A 24,207-nucleotide genomic window follows, 5' to 3' on the forward strand; every position below is an offset into this window, starting at 1 on the left:
ATTTTTTTTCTATGGCATATGTTCAATGCGAAAGGATAGTCACCGAGTGGGCCTTAGCTGACCAAACATGTCATGAATCATAAACCATGACCTATCTAAAGTAGGCCCACCATATGAATGGTCTCGATCATCTCACTATAAGGGTAGCAAAGTAAGCCCAACAAATATGAACGCTCTCCATCATCTCGCTATAAGGGTAGCAATGAGTCGTTAATCTCACTAGGCAGAGAGTAGCATTGGGATCAATGGTTGTGACCAATTATAGGGTCCCAAGCAGATGCAATTGAGACCGTTGATCTTGTAGAGCATCATGAGTTTGACCCACGCCAAAAAACAGACATCCCAAGTAGGAAGATAAAGGTACTACAAAAATGAACGGTTTAGATTTTTGTTGAGAAACCCTAAATGAGGCTTTGATAGATAGATCACTGACCTAGGATCATCTGATGAAGGTCTTATCAAGGGCAGTTGACCAGACTTCAGGATACCCATCGGATCATCGGACCCGCTTAGATACGGCACTTCTGTTTTGATAACGGCACTCCTTAATATTTATTAAACGCTTGTCCAATGATGCAGTCATCACATCCAACTTACCGAGTAATTTATCTGCCGTTGAATGTGAACCGTTGCCGATAAGTAGTTTTTTTTTGGCACATTAAGCAGGAGTGCCATTCTCAAAACAAGGGACTGCGTATTTCTCCGTGCCTAACAATAAAATCCCTATTCCTCTCTGTCTCTCTCGCAGTCTCGGCTACTTTCCCCCCTAACCCTGTATTTCCTCGGGTGTGTGTGTGTGTGTGTGTGAGAGAGAGAGAGAGAGAGAGAGAGAGATGAATCCAGACTCGGTTGCAAAGGTGTTTGTTGAGCACTACTACTCAACATTCGACGCTAATCGGGCCGGGCTGGCCGGGCTTTATCAGGAAGCCTCGATGCTCACATTCGAGGGTCAAAAGATCCAAGGGTCCCAAAACATCGTGGCCAAGCTAACATCACTACCCTTCCACCAGTGCCAACACAGCATCACCACCGTCGATTGCCAGCCCTCCGGACCCGCCGGCGGCATGCTCGTCTTCGTCTCTGGCAATCTCCAGCTCGCCGGTGAGCAGCACGCTCTTAAGTTCAGTCAGGTATTTCTGCAAACACTTGTTCTTCATCACCATATATAATCTATTTCTCTGTCCCTCCTTTCCCCGTACGATCTGCGACTTTTCTAGGGCATTCTTGATTGGTTATTTTCTATGTAGGGTTTCCTTCTTCTTCTTTTTTTCCTTTATGATTACTTTTACTATTTTTCTTGTTGTTTTTTATATTGATTATGATTTTTTTTATTGGATTTTTTAGGGTTTTGTTTGATTTTTTTAGAAATGTTGGGGTTTCATTGATTTTGATTTGGGCTTATATTTTCGAGATGGGTTTTAGGTTTATTTCTTGTTTCTCTTTCGTTTTGATGTATTGATCATGTTGTTTTTATATTGATAAGGATTGTTTGTTGTGTTGTTGAAGCTAGGGTTTTTTTTTTTGTTTTGAGGATTTTGAGGGTTTATCCCAATGAACTTATCTACTTATAGGTAACCTGGCTGGCTTTTCTCATTGATCTGTGAATATAAGTGAGGTGTTGGGTTTTGTTATTTGGCAATGTTTTTCAGTCCATTTGGTTGTATGAAGGATTGATTTCATGTATGGACTTTTGACACAGTCACATACACATATGAGGTGTTTATGTACTGAGGGTTCTTGTAATGCAACTATGTCTTAGGCCATGTTTGGCAACCATGATTTATTTTTCAGGGAATATTAGTTTACCAAGTGGTGAGAGAGGGATGGAAAGGATGGGAGAGGAAGAGAATTAAAAGAGCAGCAGTGAAGAGATGGTGGAAAGTGGCTTAAAAAATAGGGAAAATAAAACTCAATTTTGATTTGAGTTTTTCTTTTCCCTGTTTTCAGCCACTTCTCACCCTCTCCTCACTCGTGCCCTCTTAATTCTCTCCCTCTCCCACCCTCATCTCTATAGACTATAGAGTTGTATAGACTGTCCATAGCAGAGAGAGTAAATAAAATATGTACTGTAAAATAGTGTATACTTCATTATTATGCACGATCACGGAAATCACTTATTTGATGGTTTTTTGTCAAATATTGGACACAGGTTTCTGTGTCGATATGCATCAGCGTGCTATACATATCAACTTGTTATACAATTATAGTTGTCAATTTGATTTAGTTCTGGCTGGAATGGGAACAATGGGTAAAATTTGATTCTGTACTCATAAGAAACTGGAATGGGACATATACTGAAACATAATGGTCTCTGTCCCAGACTGTCCTGGTTGTTCTAGTGTGCCAGTTTGTTCTAGTTTTTTTCTTCCCTGACCATGTTGCACTGAAAAGTTAGATGCCCTTAATGGGTTTATTGGGTTAAAAAGCTATCTCTTTTTAGACTATGTAGATGCCACTTAGACTGTGTATACTAGATGATGGTAACTTGTTACTGCTGGATGGAAGATCTTGTAAAATATGGGTTTCCTTGTTGCTTTAGGTTTTTCGAGTGCTCTTTTAATTTTTTTACTATTTTTTTTTCTGACTTCTTGATTTTTTTAAACCTTTTAAAACCATTTTGTTTCTTTTCTTTCCTAAAATTGAACAATGAAATGGGAGGACAAAAACGGAATGCCTACCGGAGCAGAACTGGCAACTGTGGGTTCATTCATAGATTTTAACTGTTGATGTAACATGGGTTTTGTGCACCAGAATTATTTTATAATGTCGTATGCCTCTTTTGCAAATTATTGGAATGACTGTAAATGCTTTCATCTTCATTATATGGGGGTTTTGTCATTTCAGTGATAGGGAAACGTTTGTTTGATTCCTTGTTGATCTATTGATGCGGCAATTGATTGCGTGGATGCTGGTTTACCCGTTTATACTTGACTCCATTTGTCTCAATCAAGTATTTGAGTATTGTATGGCACCGCATATTGTCTTATGTGTATCATTTTTCAAGTGTGGTCAATACGAAAAAAGACGCATATACATTATCTATACAGATAGTGCGTTATCCACAGATAAAATTGTATCATCTTATAAAATATGCAATACCTTGATGCGTATCATGTTTCCAAATCTTAACTTCTTGGTCTTGATTGTATGGTTTATATGGTCGTGTTTTCTGTACCTAGAATTTAGTTTCCTAGAAGCTTGGTTGGTCATTGGGACCTTCAAAGGTATGTTCTGAAACAGTTTTCACTGTTCGGCGATAGGTAGAGAAGAGTTTTTGTTATTGTTTATGTTGTTTTAAATCTTTTTTTTTTGAAACGTTGTTTTTTTAGATCTTATTGCATTCTTTACTTGTTCCTGTCATCCTATTCAATTTGTAAGTTGATTTCAGTTTTCTTTTAAAGGTGAAGTTGTTCCAATTGGTAACTGTATTAATTTTGTGCGGTTAGCTTTTGTTGCCGGTTGTTCCTAATTGGTGTTTTTAAGAGTTTACTTAATATTCTTTTTTTAATTGTAAGATAAATATAAGATTGTAATTCTCTTTTAATCTTTCTTGGAAATGAGAATCAGCTGTATTTATTGGCTTATTGCTAATTTTATCTTGTCTTGACTCCACAATCTATCTTGGTCTTGTCTAGATTCTACAATGTAGAGTGCAGACCAAGGAGATCTCCTAAAACCTAAAAGACAATCAAAAGTACAAGAGAATCCATGTGATCAAAGTTGGGTGTTGAAGTCCCTACAATTTTACTTCCTTATATTGTTTTTCTAAATAATCGTATAAGTTGTAAATTCCGTTTCGGTGGCCATTCCGGTTTGGCCACCGAAACGGAATTCCGGTGGGATTTCGGTCATTCCGGTCGAAACTTTTTGGTCACACAAAAAAAATACTAAAAAATATGAGAAAAATCCCAAAAAATAAAAAATCAACAGAAAAGGATAAAAATGAATAAATAGTCGAAAATATGTGTCCCAAAAGGCATATTCATTACTTAAACACTTAAAGTCTTGCACAAGTCCAACTGATAGTCTGATACATGGAAGAACATAAAAAAAGAGATATATGAAAGTGAAACATAGACAATAGCTAGTAGCAACAACTCTCAGTGATCATAACCCAGATGATCGTACTCAATGTCGTCTTTGTCATCGTCGTCGTCGCCGCTGCCATCACCACCTGGACCACCAGTAGGGACATCTTCTTCAAGAGGCATGACAAAGTCGTCGTCGTTGTCCCCGGCCCCGGTCCCAAACCACATCAGCAGGTGCTTCAAGATTTTCCCACCCAATGTCTTCCGGCGTGAAAATGACATCTTCTTCTTCCGCAACCTAATCATCATGACATCTAGATGGTCTATGCTCAAAGGGCCACTAGTGGTAGATGATTTCCTCAACAAGTCCATGAAAAGAAAAACATTAAGTTTAATGTCAAAGGTTAAACTTAAAAGCTTAAAGTGATGAGGTGAGAGTTGGAAACATTATATTACGTTGTATACCTTTCTCGAAACTTAAGGTTGTAATGGACAAACACCAAGCCATCCAATCTCTAGTACTCCAACCTATTTCTCTTTGCGGAGTGAATGTGTTCGAAGGTGCTCCAGTTCCTTTCACACCCAGTCGCACTGGAGGTCTGACTGAGGATTCTGATTGCAAAGCTCTGTAATTCTTTCACGTCACCTTCGAATTGATTCCACCATACAACTGTAAAGTAACAAATAGTAAAGCATTATTTGCTGAGAAACTGAAAGTTAAAATGAATTATACTTAATTAAACAAACAACTCAAATATACCTGGTCCCAACTTCGTTCGGTTGCGGATTGCAAGCTTCATTCCAAACATACCCTTAGCCTCTTGAGAATCCTCAATTTGATTGGTGATGAAGTCTTGTGTAGCTTCATCAGGTACCAATCGAGTGATGCATGCCAGCAAGCCTCTGGTTACTTCACTGTGCCTAGAGAAGGTAGGAGTGAAAAAGGGAGCAGGGTTAAGAAAATATCCTGCTGCATGGATGGGACTATGGAGTTGCCTATCCCATCTTTGGTCTATGATCCTCCAGATGGGCATGTAATCTGATTTTCTCTTCAACCTCTCCTTGATGTTCTCTTTGGCCCTATCCATGGCCTCATATAGGTAACCCATCGCCGGTTTGTCCTGCCGATCTACCAAACATAGCACTCTCACTAAAGGCTCGCTGATGTTTAGAATGTTCTTCTATTGGTCCCAAAAAAATTTGTCCAACACAGTACTAACTACCCCTTCACTCAGTGGGTGTTGGGCAAACCTACTAGTACTATACTCGTCAGACACGAACATCTGCTGAAGTGCTTTCCGATTCAACACCAGACTTTGTATGCTAATGAAATTTGTAGCAAATCTGGTCCAAGCAGGACGACAGAACTCCTTCCCACCTGTGAACTTCTTTCTCATCAAATTCAAGAGGTCTCCGTGGTTGTAGATGAACTATGTAATCGTCCGAGCCCTCTCAATTGTAGTTGCTATGTGAGGAAATACACTCGGTTTGCATAGATGCTCCAAGATGAGATCTAAACAATGGGCTGCGCACGGAGTCCAGAAGAATGTACCAAACACGGCTTCTAGTCTTTTCTCAGCAGCTTTATAACTTGGCTCACTGTCAGTTACAAACTGCACCACATATTTCGGATTCACCTTTGTGACGAGCTTTTCAAAGATTTTGAATAATTCATCGGCATTCTTCATTATGCCAGATACATCAACGGATTTGAGGAATATGACTCCTTTAGGGCAGTACACCAAAAAGTTGATTAGGGAACGTTGTTTGGTGTCTGTCCATCCATCGACCATAATGCTACAGCTAGTGTATCTCCATGACATCTTCATCTCCTCCAAGTAGTTGTTTACCTCATCCACTGTATTCTTCAAAATGGAACCCCTTAAAGCATGATAGGTAGGTGCCTTATAGCCGGAACCCACGACATTCACAGCATCAACATAGGTTGTCAGAAAGGTGAATTGGCAACGTTGAAAGGGAGATTGGCATCGTAGCAAAGCATGCCAACTGCCATGTCTGCTCTATCCACCGTTTCTTTGGTAGCCAAAGCACTTTTAATGCTTGGCTGGGCTCCCGGGGTTGTTCATGGTGTAAAGAAATTCCTGATCCCTCATTCTTCCTTTTTGTACCACTCGATTCTACAAGAACTTCCTTACCATTTCGCCGAGGCAATGGTGTAATGGCCATAGTTGTCAACTCGTGACTCGTTTTCTTAATTTTCTGACTCGTGACTCGTTTTCTTAATTTTCTGACTCGTGACTCGTAAGAGTTTTTGACAAATGCAGAAATTTAGGGCTTACATTATGGATTTTAAGTCCAAACAACAATAGGTTGTGCCCCGAATAAATTATTGGAATTAAACAGATTAACTTTGAGCCCCAATCAGATTTTTGGAGTCAAAATTAAATCTAATTTTGAGCTCAAAACAAATTATTGTACTCAAAAAGATTAATTTTGAGCCCCAAACATATTATTTGACTCAAAATTAAACGTAATTTTGAGACCGGTAATCAGTTTAGGGCTCTCAATCGATTGTCACAACACAATCTCAAAAAAACAGGGCCTCACTGAGAACAACCACCTTTGATAAATTGGGCCTTCGTGGAAAGCCATTTCTCAGCTGGCTTTTGCATGTGAGAACAACCACCTTTGATGAATTAAATGGATAAGACAAAATCAACCGTGTGGATGTTCTCATCTGCAAAAGCCAAAAAGTCGTCTTCTTCTTCTTCTTCATGCAGATTTTGGAGGATGAGAGAAGAAGACATGAAAATAAGAAAAAAGAAAAGAAAAAAACTGCAAAAAATTAACCTTAATCAAGCAAATCAGTCGTCTTCTTCTTCCTCTTGTTTTTGGCTGTTGGTAGACCCCTATCTTTGTGCAAAAATCAACTGTTGAGCCGTCGAGGATGGAGGGTTTCTCCGTTTCACTTTCCCGAAGTAAAAAACCCTAACTTTTTAAGTTTTCTATTACGGGAATAGGTAAATACGTATATATTGATATATTCACACCCCCTTTAGTTAGTTGGTCCAGCCCCCCTATTTAAACACAAGTGTTACGACTTAAAATAAGACTCGTACGAGTTATGTGTTTTCGAGTCGAGTTGGTGTGACTCGTCCGAGTCAAAACATGACTCGTACGAGTCTTGAGCACCTGCAAGTCTACCATACGAGTTGACTCGAAAACCACTTGACTCGACCCGACTCGTACAACTCGACTCGTGACTCGGACGAGTTCGACAACTATGGTAATGTTATTGTCTTCTTCATCATCCTCCTCTTCTTCTTCGTCTGGTGTGCCATAAAAACCTTCAACCTCTGCTCTGGATACGCTCATCCTAGCCATTTCTTTTCTCTTTGCATCTAAAAGTTGCTTCATTCGGTATTTTACATCTTCACTCACTTTTTTGCATGATGCTACCACACCAGGAACAGCAGCTAAATGTTCTTTGAAGTGGGTTATACCTCCACCTGCTATGACTTTGCTACAAAATATGCAAGTTATTTTATTTTTTTGACCGGGTCATCCGATCTAGCGGGTGCCGAATCAATAGAGGATGCTCCTGCAGAAGGTCCCGACCCCGACCCACTCATTCTGAAATGAAGTAGAAGAAGCGGGAAAATGAATTAGAAGAAAGGAAATGGAAACAAATTACAAAAAAATGAAGTAGAAGGGGACAAATGAAGTAAGAAATAAAATTGAAATGAAAGAAAGGAAATGGAAAGAAATAAAGAGAACCTTGAGGTTGAACTTGGGTTGAAGAGAAGAAGAAAATATTAGCCTTCACTCACTTGAAATTTGTAGTGTAACTTGTAAGCCTTCACTTGAAATTTGTAGTGTAAGTTGTAACTTATAATTTGTAAGCTTTTGGAAATAGTTCTTGACTTCTTGTAGTGGTAAGTTGAATGTAGGCCTCACTTTGCTCCAAAATGAACTTGGATTGAGTTGAAGAAGAGGGTAGACTTGTAGAAAATTTAGAAGAATAGATAGTGTAAGTGAAAGTAGAGAAAGAAGGAGAATCACTTATGTGAAGGAGGAGGAGAAGAAGGTAGGGAAAAAGCTATTTATAGAATTTTTAATTGATTGTGCATTTAAAAATGACTAAAATACCCTTCCCAACAGCTATAAACGGTCACATTTTGAGGCTCAAATGGTCAAAAACCCATAAGAGCCGTTGCAGGGCATTGTTGTAAATTCTGCAAAATCTAGTCAAACTAGCCGTTACACACGATTCCGGCCGGAATGGGACGAAATTCCCATCGGAACGAAATTTCTGGAATTCCGTTCCGGAATGGGAATGAAACCGGTTCGTTTCGTCCATTCCGGACGAAACGAAACGGAGCTTACAACTAATATATTACTGGGCTAGCAATCCATTCAAGAGTCATGATTAGAAGTGAAAACAAACATAGAGGCACCGTGAGCCTAGGAGGGAGATGGGATGTGCAGCGCAACCGAGAAGGGAGAAGTCTGGCCAAGAGAATGAGGGAAAGGAGCCGATAGTTTGGCGGCTGACGATGCTGCAAATGATTGTTCATCAATTTCAAGAGGAGGATGAGGTGCTGGCAATGCGACAAGATTTGGTCTAGTTTTGACCATAACTTTCTGTCCAGGATTCATAGGGTGCGAGATGGCTCCTCATCTTCTTCTTTTTTTAATGGCTGCAATTTCATTAAAAGAAAGGGGCAAGACTGAGAAAGTCAGCCCCAAAGATACAACGAAAAGGACAAATTACAATTCACGGGGGAAAGGAGTCGAACATTTCTAGCCCCGGCCTACCTACACCACCTCTAGCTAAGCTATCTGCCAGATAGTTCGCCAATCGTCTGACGTGATTGAAGGTGACTGAGGATTGACCTGTTCAATCTTGGATCTCATAAAAAAAGTGGGCAAATCTCCAAGGTGGTATTGCCGACCCTGTAAGTCATCTAATGACATTCTTGGAATCTCCTCGCTTCCATTAGATCTCTATCCATGCATTTTAATCCATGGTGAACGGCTCTAACTTCCGCTTCATTAGCATCTGCCATGCCATCACAATAGGGCCAGAAAAGGCCCAAATAGCGAATCCCATGAAATCCCTCAAAACTCCTTCGATTCCGGATGGAAACAGGTTACCCAAGCTAGAGCCGTCAAAATTCATCTTGAAAAGCCTAGACCAGGGGGTGGGCTTCCCAATTTTGAACAATTGTAGCCCTCCTCTCATTGCTTGAGCACACCACTAGCCACCCTTCCCACAAATCATGAGCCGGAATAAAGCGGAACATAGGGAGAATTCTCACCCAGGCAATGACTAATGCAATCACTTTAATGAATTGGAAATACAGACCTGGATCTCAAGCAAGCAGTGATGATTTTGCAACGCCGTCAAAAACTCTAGCATTCCTCTCCTTCCATAACACCCATATGACTGCTAATTGTCCCATAACACTGCCTTTTTTCCTCCATTGAGCCGCTTCCCATTCTTGCATTAGCTCAGATAACGTGGATGGGAAAACCCAGGCGATGCTAAACCTAGATAATATGCCAGATCAAACCTTTCTCGCCACCTTGCTGAATGAACAAGTGGTCTATTGATTCTCCGGTCTCAATGCACAAAGGGCAATGGTCAATCAACCACATTCCCCTCTGCTGCAAGAAATCTATCGTCTAAATCCGAACTCTTATCGCTGCTCATCCAAAGAAGCATACCCTAGGGGGAGCCTGGATTTTCCACACTTTTGCTTCAATGGAGGGAACATAGTGAGGCATTAGATGATTATAAAAAGATTTGACAGAGAAAGTCCCAGAAGAGTCCCAGATCCATATCCTTCTGTCCACCCATGTCTGTTTTATGTACCACCCTTCCGGTATACCCAGAAACCTTGCAACCGAAGCCAACTCCCTTTCAAAGAAATTTCTTTTAAAATTCGGTATCCAACTGACACTATCCTCATTCCTTTCAAAACATTCTCTTAATAGAGCGTTCTTTTGGCCTGCCCCTTCAAACAACGAAGGGAACATATCTTTTAAGGGGACATGAGAACACCAGGCATCGCCCCAAAATCTAATGCGATCCCCTGAATATACTTTGAATCTTGTGCCCTGATTGAACCGGTGCTGTATTTTTAAAATGTCACGCCAGACTGTAACCCCCTGTTTACCAAAGATGTTATTCGATTCCCAATAGCCAGGCTTTGCACCGTATTTTCCTTTTATGAATATGGCCCACAACTGAGAGGGTTCCTCTCCAAACCTCCCCAACCATTTTACCCACAAGAGCAAAATTGGTTTGTTTGATTCTCCTAATTCCCAAGTCACCATCTTTAATGGGTCTGCATACATTCTCCCACATAACCAGAGGGATGCCTTCTGTACCCCCTCCCCCACCACCACCATAGAAATCGTCGTTGAATTTGCTCAATGCGATTGCCAATGCTCATAGGGCATTTAAACATAGATAATTGATAGATGAGTATGTTTTCTAGGACTGTCTTAACAAGAGTCAGTCTACCTCCTTTTGAAACTAATCTTCTTTTCCATGTGTCTAGCCTTTTAGCAATTCTTTCAACTATAGGATCCCAAACTGGTTTTCTTGGTCTTCCCTTCCCTAGAGGCAGGCCAAAATAAGTGGTTGGAAATTGGTCCACCTGACATCCCATTATCCTAGCCAAACCTGCTACCTCCTGCTGATCTATGTTAAATGCAAAAAATCTTGATTTGAAAAAGTTGGGATCTTTGGCCGGTGATCACCTCATAGCACCTAAGGATAGTCTTTAAATTCAAAACCTGCGCCAGTTGGAGGGAACAAAACAGAATGGTGTCATCAGCAAACTGGAGATGAGATACTTCCATGTCAGAGATGGCTCCTCTTCTTCGCATCAGGATCTGTCATATGATATTATCATTCCAGCGAGCTTACCTTTCTCATTTCGCAACTTGGTTGGCAATAGGTCAGTTTGCCTCAGATGAGCCCGGGGCGAATTGTTCTGGGCCTCGATGTCTGTAGTTCTTATATTAGGTCTTTTCCTTTTTCTTTTGCTAGAGGCGTTTGGGGAGTCTTGGAGAACTGCTAGTTGGCATCCTTGAAAACCTTAGTGAAGTGTCTCGCCTGAACCAATGGCGTGAGGGAATCTATTAAAGCTCATCAGATTGGCTCTAAGGAGATGGTATTAACCCTACCGAATGAGGTGAACCATAAAGATGCCATTAGAATCTGGTTGGCCAAGCATGGATTCCCTTTTGCGGTGGTTGAGGAGTGGAGCGATAATTGTGGGGTTCAACTTCAAGATGCGTTGTGGGTAGTTAGGGGGTTTCCCCTCATGCGTGATCGACAGATGCCTTTTGACAGGATTGAGAGGTAGATCGGGAGAGTAGTCTCCCTTTATCAATCTTGCATAGTAGGATATGGTTTTGAAGTTGGTAGAATGTGGATTAGCACCTTCGACGTTTGCCTGCCAAAGCAGATATTCCTAGTCATAGTGGACGATGTGGTTTCCTGAATGCAGGAAAATCTGGAAAACTTCGACAGTGGGTGATCGTTGAGACCTTGAGGGACGGGGTTTTTGCAGCAAAGCTGTCCAATCTCCAGTTTTTGCCATTGCTTCTTTTGCCGCCGGTTGGTGTTCCAGTCAATGGGACGGGCAGAGATGATTTAAGCCTAGATCCATGTAGCAAAGACTAGTTGCGCGGTGACACTGCTTCATTTGGTCAAGTAGAACGTGTCAAGCAAGTGGGACTCAATTGTCTTGAGTCTATGGCTTTGTCTGTACTAGGATGCGTGTTCTCTAGAGCAGAGGTTGACGGGACAGTCAAGTAACAAATTTCAATTTCAAACCCCTTAGCACAACAATTGAGGATGGTAAACTCGTCCAGCATAAATATAGAGCAGAGGTTGACGGGAGCCGACAAGTCTGTTTTAGGTGTCAGTGAGGTGGGACCAAATGAGTCAAGTGTCTAGCAGAATGAGGCACATGGGTTGGGAAGCTTGTCGGGCTCTTATAACAGTAGGTTTAAATGTGCATATGGGCCCATCATATACCCTTTTTGATGGGACTGTTGGTCACGGGTCTAGTGTTATGCAACAATTGTCGGCCAGTGGGCTTTCAACGGTGGATCCTGTTATGGTGTTTATGGACCCATCGGCTAGTGGGCCTATATCCGATGGGACTTGCCAGACGTGTGTGGGCCTGGAGCAGCTGCCCATCTCCATTTTTTATGTTCTATGCTAGAGGTAGGGTTCCACCGCAAGTATTAGCCTGTAGGGTGAACCCCCTTTATGCGGTGCCTCTCTTCTGTGCCCACAAAGGTTTTCCAAAATATTTTTGTTGTGGCCGCACATCCATCTAAGCATTCGCATCTCTGCTACACTCATCTCATGCACATGCTTCTTCTTGGTAGCCCAACATTTTGAGCCGTACATCATAGCTGGCCTCACAGCTGTCTTATGAAACTTTCCCTTCAACTTGTTAGGTATTTTGCGGTCGCACAGTACTCTTGAAGCATGCTTCCACTTCAACCAACCTGCTCTTATTCTGTGGTTAACATCCTCTTCAATCTGTCCTTCCTTATGTGGGATTGAACCAAGATAGCGAAAGATACCCCTCTTAGGTACTTCCTGTCCAGTCATATTTACTACATCCTCGCCCCGCCTCATTACTAAAGTTGCACTCCATATACTCTTAGTTCTACTCAGTCTAAACCCTTGGATTCCAAAGTAGTTCTTCATAACTCTAACATAGCATTAACTCCTGCTTTAGTTTCGTCAATTAATACTCTGTCATTTGCAAATTACATACCCTCTGTAAGTTCATCCATAACTAGCGTAAAAAGATAAGAAGGCTCACAATCTCTATAAAGAATATATACAGTAGCTATAGTAGAGGCATCCATCATCTTTCTGCAAGGCATATAGTATGAGATTTTTGAGAATATATCAATGTATACAAATATACAATTCGTGTTGTCTCCTAGGAACATCTAGTACAAAATCAATAGAGACGTCGACCCATGTTGCATTTGAAACATGAAGTAGTTTATAAATCCATTTTTTTAACATGCCATTGGCACGTCTTGCACCTCGCAACAGATCTCTCTACCTCCCTTTGGATACACTGCCATTAGTACCTTGCTTCAAGCTCCGCAGCATCTTACTCTCCCAAAATGTCCTAATCCCTCATGGTGGATTTCACTGAGATGTTTATCCCTTAATGAACCTTCACGAATGAATAGTCGAACGCCTTTAAAGTTTAAGTATATAGTCATCATAGAGAATATACTTGTTGAGAGGAGCACGCCCATATCTTCATCTTTCATTTACCTGATAGATGAAGACCATCCTCGAATTGCAAAAGATAAAGTTGCCTACAAAGTAGTCCTTTGGGTTGAAGCATTCAATACTTTATTTTGATTGTTAGTCTTGCGATGCATTGTGAAACTAAAATCGTGTGTCATTCAAAAAAGATAAACTAAATTCGTGCATAATGTTGATTGAAAGGAATTAATATTTCACTTATCTTAGATTTATATTTGGATGATATAGAGCACTTAAGGGATAAACATAGGATGGGATAATGATGAGATAAGAAAGTGATAAAGATAGAACGGTGCTAATCTACCCCAATTGCTCATCTAACCTAATCTAACCTAGTTGCATTATCTAACCAAGGTTTTAAATTTTGGTTTGAGTTTCTATTTCAGTCGGCACGGAAACGGAAACATTTCGGCTTCGGTGTAAATCTTGTAAAATCATGGGAATGTATGGAAACATATGCAAATGATAAAATTTTAAAAAGAAACTTTGGGAAATGCTAGAATAAGCACAAAAACATACTTAACAATAATACATAAGCAAGAAAGCCATCTATATTGGCTTAATCACATCGAACATCTAAAGTCAACAAAGATGTACAATGTAATGAAGTATAAGAAAGTACAATGACCACCCTCCCCTCAAATGACCCCAACTCCATGTCAATACCACATATTATGAGGACATGAGGTATTATTGGTCCCATGCTGACCTCAAATACCATGCATAAGATACAATTACTCTGCTGTGAAGTTCAATAGTGTTGCCTACCAAATATCCTTATTGATCATTATGAAAGTACATACGATCTTAGAAAATACTTGGCAAGTGTATCGAGTATTATCACCCAGACCTGGGATTGTGAATCTATACCATATCATAATTTTTGGCTATTCCGCTTCTGTTCACACTTATTCTTCAAGGTCCATCCTTTTTGGGAGTATGTAAAGCTTGGTACCACAAATGGTGCCATGCTCTTCCTGCGAGGCCTGCCATCAACATATCTAGTACTTTCCTATGCTCTTTTACGCTACCTCGTAGGATAACGTGCCAAGTTTGGAAGAGTTATGCCAAGCTGTAAATCAATGTGCTGTTTTAGGTTTCTCATCGGAGGGATGCCACTTGGTAGTTCTTTGGGTGTAAGATAATCATACTCTTGAAGAAGAGACTTTAGTGTCTTCAGAATAGACCTCAGCTGCACTTTCTCTTTAGCAGCTATCCTGTACAATTTCACATCTCGTTGTTGCTTCCTTTAAATTTTTTAAACCTTAATCTCTTTGAAATCTCATATTTAGAAGATTTTGGTGTAGGGAGGCTCTTTTATCAAATGCAAAGTGATACTAACAACCACAGCCAACCAAGAAGAATATGGAAAATGTTCATAGGAGCTATCTAGCACCATAACCTCGTACCCTTCTCAACAGAGAATGTTACCAGACACTTAGTATTCATTAGCACTTTTCATCTTTTTGAGCATTGAATTTGATATGGCGAGTTTTTATGCTCTTTTCAATTTCAACTTTTCTACCATCTCAAGAGAAATTATAGTGAGATGGAATGTCCAACTCAGCCACTGCCTACGCAAAGGATTCCTTGTGCTTTGTCTACTAGGTCATATATCCACACATTTTCTCTTTAGTTGCGACTGAAGAATCTTTAAAATAAAAGGGCTTCATCAAGTCCATTTAATTCTTTCATTCTTTAATCGCGGATCCCATTTTCATCTCCAAAGATATTCCTTTTTAGCCATCTAATTCACTGTTGTGTCTAGGAATTTAAAATTAAATGTAGGTGCTGTCACTGAAAATGAATGAATTGATGTGATCTGTTATTAAGGGAGCATTTTGGCCCTTTTATGAATATTCATATTGAAGTAAGAAACAACAAAAGAATCATGCTCTTATTACTTTGATACTGTGCTAATCTGAACTCCCTAAATTACATAAAATACCAATGCCTTGTTGCTTTTAGTATGTACCAAATATCCGTTTTATTCCGTTCTTTTGGCTGTGTTATTTTATTTTTGTTCTTATAAAAAACATGTCATTGATTTATGTTTAATCAATTATCTTGGGTGAGCCTATTACACCCAAATTTCAGTGCTAGTTGATGTTAGGACCAAGTGGTTGCGGTGTAAGGCCTAACAACTTTGCTCACACTCCATTAAGTATGGAGCGGGCGGGGTTCAGCTCGCACAAAAAATTTGGTGCGGTCGAATTGGAATCAATTATTAATGTTAGTTTTGTCGCTGATGAGCAAATTTGTCTTGGTTTTGTGGTAGATGTTTCATTTGATGCCGACCCCTCAGGGAAGCTTCTATGTGTTCAACGACATATTTCGGCTGAACTATGCTTGAGACCCTCATGAAACCCAACCAGGATATTTGGGTTGTGAAGTGCCAAAGGGACCATTGTTACTGTTTCTAAGACTGTCAAAGAAGATTGGGGTTTTGGGTTTGTTTGTTGGCTTGTTTATTTCTTTTCTTACATCTTCTTGAATTGTCAGATATTCCCTTCTGTTGATTGACTGGATTGATGTAGATTATCTGAATTCTGTAAAATATTTGGGATAGACACATCAAAAATCTTTTTTTTAATGCTTTGCTGGGTTTTTATACTTCTTTTCATCTTGTGATGGGGTTATTTATATTTGGGATTTGGTAGTATCCATCGCATAAGGCATTTCACGGATCTCTGTTGCATGAGAGAGCAGCCACTTCATGAATTATGACAAAATCTGTTGAAAAGTGAGCCTATGTGGCTGATCTCTCATGCAACAGACGTTCCGCGAAATGCCTTATGCGATGGACACTAGCAAATCCTGCAGCTAGGGGTCTATGGGCCTCCCTTGCATTTAGATTTTGATTGACCTTTGATTGAATGTTTTTTTTTTTGTTTTTGAATGTTTGGTCCATAAAGTAAGCTTAATTGGTCAATAGTAAGGAAAATGATATCCGCACTCCCTTGTTTTTATAATGGAACTCATCCTTATTTAGATAGAAACTATGGATAGACGCTATGGCCAGCCAAAATCAGAAAAGAAACGTTTAACAGGTGAGGGTTATTGTCTAAACGGGGGAGTGGGGTTATCATTTACCAATTTTTTTTGTTATTATAATTATCATCAAACCATTTGTTGATGTGTGGATTAGCATTCAAAATATCACCTTTAGATTTCTTAGGGGCTGTTTGGATACATGGATTTTTGAATTCAGGTTTAAGTTTGAAAGTGGGGTAAAATTCTGGATATTACAATCCATTATCCTGAATTTTTAGGTAAGAATTCCAGGTTTTCTCTCCCCCATAATGAGATTTCTAAAACCTCTATCTGATGAAAAGAGGAGCGAGAAATCAGAAAATGACGGACAGGCTCCTCTCATCTCCCATCTAGGATTTTGAGTAAATCCAAGATTTTAAAATATTGATATCCAAACGGCCACTTATTGTTATTGTCTGAAATTCCCCCATCCAGACAGCATTTCAAAATTGAGTTGTAGCCATTTTCTTCTAGCAGAGGTGATTGCTCGTACACTTGGATCACCAAATTAATGTGAATTTTCAATTGGGCCACTCTACTGGGGACGCTTGAGCCGATTGACAATGCTGAGTTGCTTCCCGGGGCTACCCCAGTGTGTATTTATTATCACTACAACGGGGTTGCCTGGGAAGAAAAGGGGGTGAATATATCATTTTGCAATAAAATTCGGTAATGAAATTATAAAAGTTCTATCTGGTCAGAGTTTCTGATAACTCTAATTTCTGATCTCTCTTTATAATTCGACATTCCAATTTTCCTCCTAGGCCTTTTTTGTTATACTGTCGGAAAACTGAACTCAACAAAGCCTTGTCCCAAACTAGTTGGGGTAGGCTATATGAATCCTTTAGAAAAAATTCATGAAGAATGTGAAAGGAATCTATCCGGCTCTAATCCTAGCTCTAGTTGGATTCTTCTTGATCATTTTCTTCCATTCTATCCTATCCAAGGTCGTGTTCTTTGTGATGTTCCTAGCTATCAAGTTGTTTTCGGTCTTTCCTTACCTCTTTTTACTCCATCAATTTTCTTTTTATACTGATACGTTGGAAAAAATTGAGAAAAATATTTTCTTCACGTTTGCACATTTTTCGGGCATTTGATAATGCCTGGAAAAGAAAATTTTGCTGAAAATTTGTTCATAAGATGAAAAAGGGCCTATTTTCTTGCCTTTTTTTGTGCTATAGCAAAGGACGAGGGGAACTACAACGGTCTTGATTGCAAGTATGTCCCCATGAGATCCTAAAATTAGATTGTATTGGCAGTTGACACAGAGACTTTCGGTGTATATTACACCGTACATTCCTCAAACAGAAAAACAACATGACCCTTATGAAGCATCAAGAGCTACAAGCTTGCTTTTAAAAAAAAAAAACCTTTAAATTCAAAACCAAACCAACCATCAATCTATAATGCACACATTTTATCATCTTTCTGCTTTGCTGTTCAGCCCCAAGAGATTTTCAGCCCCACCACAATAAGCAAAACGGCATAATAGATACCGAAGAAGATGAAGGAATGCACAATTATGGAGATGGGGTTCGTACTGTAACTCGCAAATTCTACTCCCCGGCTGTTCCCTGGAAGCTGAAAGAGCAGCCCCGGCGACAGTAGAATGAAGAGGATAGCTCCAACAATAACAGGAGCCCAATCTGCCATTTCTTCCCAAGCACTTCTATTAGTGTTCAGTACCCTTTCCTCCACTGATCAGTAATAACAAAACTGACTAGAAAAACAAGAATTGAAGCAAATGAGAGTCTCTAGCCCCTACCATGAAAGTAGAATGAATGTATGCATGTCACATATAATAGCATTGGCAGATACAGTTTCACAAATGTGCTTCACAACAGACAAGACATACATATATTTTATGTATCCACCCATATTCTAAACAACTGTATTCAGTGTAAACTACACAAATATCCTGTCAAGATGGACTGCAGATAGTAAGGAACATAGCTTCCCAAGAAGATTCACATGGGTGGGGTCAGTAATTGGAGAAAGCCATAACAAATGAATGGTGATGAAATGAATTCCCCCCCCTCCTTATCTCTTTTATAATGCAGTTGGTCTGTTCTGTGATTTGGCTTGGAGTATTGGCATGCAAAAGCTCGAGCCCACGTCTTATTTCACCTTTCTCTGCTTGTTTGCCTTCGGTGAAAGAACATCCGGAATATCCGGGACCTTCAATGGTGTACCACATAAGACTTCAGCCAAAGACATTAATTAGTATAATGGTCCTCACATGTGGGCTGAATCTACATTCCCTTTGTAGTTTACAACTTTACATGCAGGATAAATCTGCATTGCTTGTATAGTAGTCATTTTACAAGGTGTTTACACCAGCAATAGGGGAAGCATACGACTATCATTTATAATCACTTGCACTGAAATTGTGTAGATATTTATCTTATATCTTTTAATACCAACATAATATATACATGCAGCTCAAGGCTACAAATTCAAATGACAGGAAAGTTTAATACTGTTTCGGTTAAACCAAACCTTGGTCATTCAACAGGAACCCAACTTTCCTCCTATGAGAAATTAAACATGTCATCATTGTTTACCGTATTGTAGACATTGCCTTTAGAACTTGATGTCGTCTCACTTTGATCCTTGGTTAGTTCAGCCTGCAAACAGTTGAATGCAAGTCAACAAGGGGAATACACTTGCTGGATGGGTTAAGCAAATTACATGATAAAACGAGATAACGAATCTAGTTATTTGCATATCAAAGTTAATAAACTGTACAAAATATTGATGGACTGTGCACCAAAATTAGACTGCATAGGAAGACCTTTGTTCTTGTAATTGAATTTTAGTAAATTTTCCTAGTTTCATGCTGGGAAACACCCAAACCCTAAAGAGATATACTGTACACAATGAGGGTCCTTATTGGTTACCCATAAGGTATTTATAGCATTTTTATGAGAAAATTTTGGAATGGAGCCTGCCCAAGTTAATTGAACATGGTCCACTACAATGCATACGGATGCTGTGGGTGATCAGGTCCATTGATCTGTGGCCATTTGGCCACCATGAGTCCAGTCCATTGCCTCTTGTCCCACCATGATATGATGATCTTGCTCCTTGATCTGAATGCACACTTTAGAGTTCTAAAAAAAAAGAGACTTTAACCATCGATTTTTCCAGATCTTTGATCTAATAGAAGGGCATCTTCATTCATAAAGGGCGTTAGATGCATAGTGTTGCATGGTGGTGGCCCATGAGATCGACAACTCTAATCATCAAACATGTGTGCCGCGTGTCAATGCACCATGCTCATCCAAATTAATTTGGAAAGTGGATTCCCTTGTAATCAAACTCAATTTTCATTTTGATTTTGTTGAAATGATTTCTTGCAAAATTAGGAAAAGAAAAACAGACAAAAAGAAGGGCACGATATGATCTTGTTCAATAAATACAAGAAATGTGTTGCAAAATGAAATGGAAAATGCTGTGAAAACGTGATCTAGGGTCTGATGGAAATGCAAATAAGCAAAGAAATTAAACTTAAAAACAAAAATCGAGGACACAAGAGCTTCCTCACATTAAGTTGAGATTCATCACATTCTGTGATCATGTCCACGGGCAAAGGTTATCCAAGAGCTTCCACAAGTATGCAAAAATCGCAAGCACGAGATACAATCTAGAACCAACCCTAATCCCAATATAAAATTTTCACCCAAATCTTTACATGATAGGGAAAAGACAAGTTACAAAAAATAAGGCCATTGAAACTCCTGAGCAAACACCTGAATCCCACCTATTCTAGACTGGCGTACCTTATAGGAAAGTGATTTTTCGATTGCGAGAGTTTTTTTTGTAACCATGTCAACAATATCCCCAACCCTAATCCCAATATAACATTTTCACCCAAATATTTTATAAAAATCCCCAGAGCGGTGACTGATAAGTACATGATTGGGAAAAGACAAGTTGCAAAAAATAAGGCCATTGCAACTCCTGAGCTAACACCTGAATCGCACCTATTCTAGACTGGCGTCCCTTATAGGAAAGTTATTTTTTCGATTGCGAGAGTTTTTGTAAAGTGTAAACATGTTGACAATATCCCCCAAAAGGGTTTTATTTCCAACATTTCTCACATTAGGTTGGGGTTTATATAGCCTTAATGGAAGAGCAACTGTCTAGACCTGGCTTGAGTTTCTGAGTTGGTGTTTATATCATGAGTCATTACCTTAGCCTGCCGGTAACTTTCAAGTATGCGGTGGTATTGCTGTCGTGCCTCGGGAGACTCGACCATGGACAGCACCCTTGCAACAGCTTTATCAATAGCTGCATTCACTTTCTTCTTTCGGAAGACCCTAAGGATGTCATCATCATCATCACATTCATCAATGGCCTCGGCTTCGTTACGGAATCCTCGCAAACCTACTCCTCTCCGACGCCACCGTAGCATGACCTTCTCTAGGACACCAACTGCCCATAGAATTTCCTTATAATGCTTCCTGACTTGGTGGCCTCTCACATGAGCCTGTCAAAAAGAATTCTAAATAAATGAAACAAGAATATTATTACCTACATATCCCCTTATAAATTTACGCTTACTAGAAAAGAATATAAATTAGGAAGAAAGAATTCATGTTGTAGAGAATGTGTGTGTCCATGTATGTGTACATGCATGCGTGCCTCTTTGTGTATACAAAAGTTGCAGTACCTGTATTTTCACCACATTTCGACGCAAGGTTAGAAATTCCTTGCGTCTTTTCCATCCACGATAGTTCTTTTGGATAGATAGAGCAGCTTTGTTGAACTTGTGATCACGAAGACTGTGTGGACCCCGTTGAAAATTTGATGCGGCCGAAAGCTCTTGAATTTCAGCTGGAGTCAAGCCATACTCATCACAACTTTCCGCAGCTCTTTGTTGCCTTCTCCTGAAAGAATGTGCACAAAAAGCAGCTTGAATACGAGCTGCCGCCTGAGCTGCATTTCGGACTGCTTTCAAGGACTCTTTGAGTGATAACTTATCCTCAATTGCATCCACAGGTATATCTACACTCCTACTGGATATGCTTTCCACAGTTCTTTCTGCCTCCACGGCAGCACACCCTTTAGAAATCTCACTCTCTTCCAATTTAAGTGATGAAAGATGGCTTGTAAGTGCCACCTCTGAAAGATATCCTGCAAGTCCTTTATGGCCACTGGCATCAGCAATTGAAGCGGGTGTTTTGCCTGTTGGATCTTTTGAAGTGGGATCTGTCACTGCCCCAGCTGATGCACCAACAGCTAGAAGTGCAGCAACCATTTTTTCCCTATTACATGGCCAATATTGTGCATCAATCCAAGTTTACATCATAAAAGGAATATCAATTGTATAAGCTGCATGAGAACAAAGGTTTAGCAAATAAATCCAGAGATATCTCTCCAATATTAAGGATTACATAAAATCCACTGTAGCTTATGATTTGTGGCCACGGACACGAGCGTCACGGAGTGTCGGACACGGCAAACCCCCAAAAGTTAGAAATGGGACACAGCTAAAACAAAGAATATATATATATATATATATATATATATATATATATATATGAGAAAAGGGCTTCTGCGCTCGAGCATAGAAACAGGGAGGGCCCATTCATTTGGAAGGCCCCATCATGGAAGAGGTGCCTACCAAAAATCAGCTCCATTGGATCACCATAGGGTGTCCATTTGTGGGGCCAAAAATGGACAGATACTATTTGTCCACTATCTGCCCATTTTTTGGCCCCACAAATGGACACCCTAAGGTGATCCAATAGAGCTGATTTTTGGTGGACACCCTATCCATGAAAGGGCCCATCAAATGAATGCTTTGGATCCCACCAAAAATGTGGGCCCCCCTGTTTCTGTGCTCAAGCGCAGATAAGCTTATCTGCACTCGAGCACAAAAACCCTTTTCTCTCTCTCTCTCTCTGCACTCGAATGCAAAAACCCTTCTCTCTCTCTCTCTCTCTCTCTCTCTCTATATATATATATATATATATATATATATATATATATATATATATATATATATGAGAAAACGGTTTCTACACCCGTGTAGATAAGTTATCTACACACTAGCTTAAAATACAATGGAGGGCATATTGTTTGGGTGATCCAAACCATTCATTTGATTGGCACTCAGATAGATAGGGTGTCCATAAAAAATCAGCTCCATAGGATCATCCCAACCCTACGATTTGTGTTGGTAAAATGGACGTGTATAAACCCTCAGAAATCTGTCCATTTTTTGCCTCCACGGTTTGAAGGGTTAGGATGATCCTATGGAGCTGATTTTTTGTGGACACCCTATCTATGTGAGGGCCACTCAAATGAATGGTTTGGATCACCCAAACAATGTGGGCCTCCACTGTATTTTTAAGCCAGTGTGTAGATAACTTATCTTCACATGTGTGTAGAAACCGTTTTCTCATATATATATATATGGGATTTGCTAGCGTCCATCGTAGAAGGCATATCGCAGTTGGGCTGTTGCATGCGAGAGCAGCCACCTCATGAATGAAGACAAAATCTGCTGAAAAAGTGAGCCTGTGTGGCTGCTCTCACATGCACAGACCACCCGTGAAATGCCTTCTACAATGGACGCTAGCAAATCCCACAAAACACACACACACACACACACACACAATTTGTGGACACAATAGGATACAATGAATATAATAATGGAATAAGAGTTTGTTTAGGGTTGTAAGATTAAGAGGGGATATAAAAACAAATATTAGTTTAAAAAGAGCTAAAAGAAGAGTTTATACTAAAAGAAGAGGTAAATACAATATTAAATAATGAAATAGAATGCCATACTTGACATGTTACAAAAAGCATGTCAACGCACCCATACTAAGTCTGACACTTCTAGTATTATATTTACAAGTGTCGAAAGGAGTGTCGACACGACACGATACGACACGTGTGTCAATAAATTCAAAGTATTGACTAGGAGGGTAATGAGTTATAGCACGCTAGGAAGAACATAATTTCATTAACATAAAGTGCATGGTGTAAAATCAATTACCTTCCAAAGCGTGCAGCCCAATGAAGAGCTGTCCACCCATTTACATCACGGAAGTTTATACCAACGCCACATTTAAGAATTGAACTTAAGGCCCACTCATAGCCCAAGCCAGATATAAAGTGTAGTATACCTTGCTCCTGCTTGGTCAGGGAGAAACCTGGAACTTTGTCTTCCTGGTGCTTGGATGCTAACCACTGCCGCAACTTATCCTTTAAAAGTTCTTGCAAAATCCAATCCATAACATTGGATGGAGTCTCACTGCCAACCAAGAGTGCCTTTATAGTTTGTCCCCATAGATCATCAGCTATTTTTAATTTTCTCAAAAGTTGAATTTCTGATTCGATATTATCTTCTTTTTGAACAGATACACTATCAAATCCACGTAAAAGTATCTCCACAAATCTGACAAGCAAAACCAGTTCTTCTGTGCCCTTAGTTGCATCTGCTTGTGATAAGGTACTATCCAAAGCAATGCTCTCTGACTTAGAACGGTATTCAAACTCTCTTACTTCACTACATGATTCCCTATTGCCAGATGTGATGCATAATGTGACCTTTCCAGAAACATGTGGAGGCGCCTTGCAACGAAGGACACCTACCTGAATGATCTCGAGAGGAACTTCAACATCCCCAAACATGCATGACCATGGGCACTCTGAAGGATTGCAAAGAAAGTCCCCAGTAATGATAACCTGCACCAGGTTTGAAAGGTATTCTCCGTAACAGAATTTACTCACCAAGAGACAATTCCCGACAATCATAAATAAACATCTACCAGGTCATATTTTTGCAGATAAGTGACTATGAAATAGATTTCGTATGAATAGAAAGGCAAGTTGATA

The 24,207-nt window shown here is 39.8% G+C and overlaps 2 protein-coding genes across 3 annotated transcripts in view; one reads left to right on the top strand and one right to left on the bottom strand.

Moving 5' to 3' along the window:
- The first annotated feature begins 754 nt into the window (after positions 1–754).
- On the top strand, positions 755–15,916 carry LOC143860452 (nuclear transport factor 2B). The gene is made up of 2 exons (XM_077371112.1): positions 755–1,130; positions 15,599–15,916. The coding sequence occupies exons 1-2, from the start codon at positions 834–836 to the stop codon at positions 15,671–15,673; spliced, it is 372 nt and encodes a 123-aa protein (XP_077227227.1). The 5' UTR covers positions 755–833; the 3' UTR covers positions 15,674–15,916.
- Positions 15,917–18,100: 2,184 nt separating this feature from the next.
- Positions 18,101–24,207, bottom strand: part of LOC143862713 (calmodulin-binding transcription activator 4-like) — a 30,759-nt gene continuing 24,652 nt past the window's right edge. For both annotated transcript variants that reach the window (XM_077373792.1, XM_077373793.1), the window contains 4 exons: positions 23,366–24,057; positions 21,029–21,623; positions 20,549–20,845; positions 18,101–18,980 (listed from right to left, as the gene is read on the bottom strand). In XM_077373792.1, the coding sequence (XP_077229907.1) occupies positions 18,885–18,980; positions 20,549–20,845; positions 21,029–21,623; positions 23,366–24,057 (1,680 nt within the window). In that variant the 3' untranslated portion in view covers positions 18,101–18,884. The remainder of the gene's footprint in view (positions 18,981–20,548; positions 20,846–21,028; positions 21,624–23,365; positions 24,058–24,207) is intronic.

This window comes from Tasmannia lanceolata, unplaced genomic scaffold (assembly GCF_043159265.1).
Source record: "Tasmannia lanceolata isolate RefF3 unplaced genomic scaffold, GAP_Taslan_0.1 ptg000037l, whole genome shotgun sequence".
NCBI classification, from domain to species: Eukaryota; Viridiplantae; Streptophyta; class Magnoliopsida; order Canellales; family Winteraceae; genus Tasmannia; species Tasmannia lanceolata.

What these genes read in the sequence shown, in the direction of transcription:
- LOC143860452 (XM_077371112.1), top strand. Translation starts at nt 834, where the DNA reads ATGAATCCAGACTCGGTTGCAAAGGTGTTTGTTGAGCACTACTACTCA. An exon ending in ACGCTCTTAAGTTCAGTCAG is followed by an intron (nt 1,131 to 15,598) that starts GTATTTCTGCAA and finishes GTTTTGTGGTAG; the next exon opens with ATGTTTCATTTGATGCCGAC.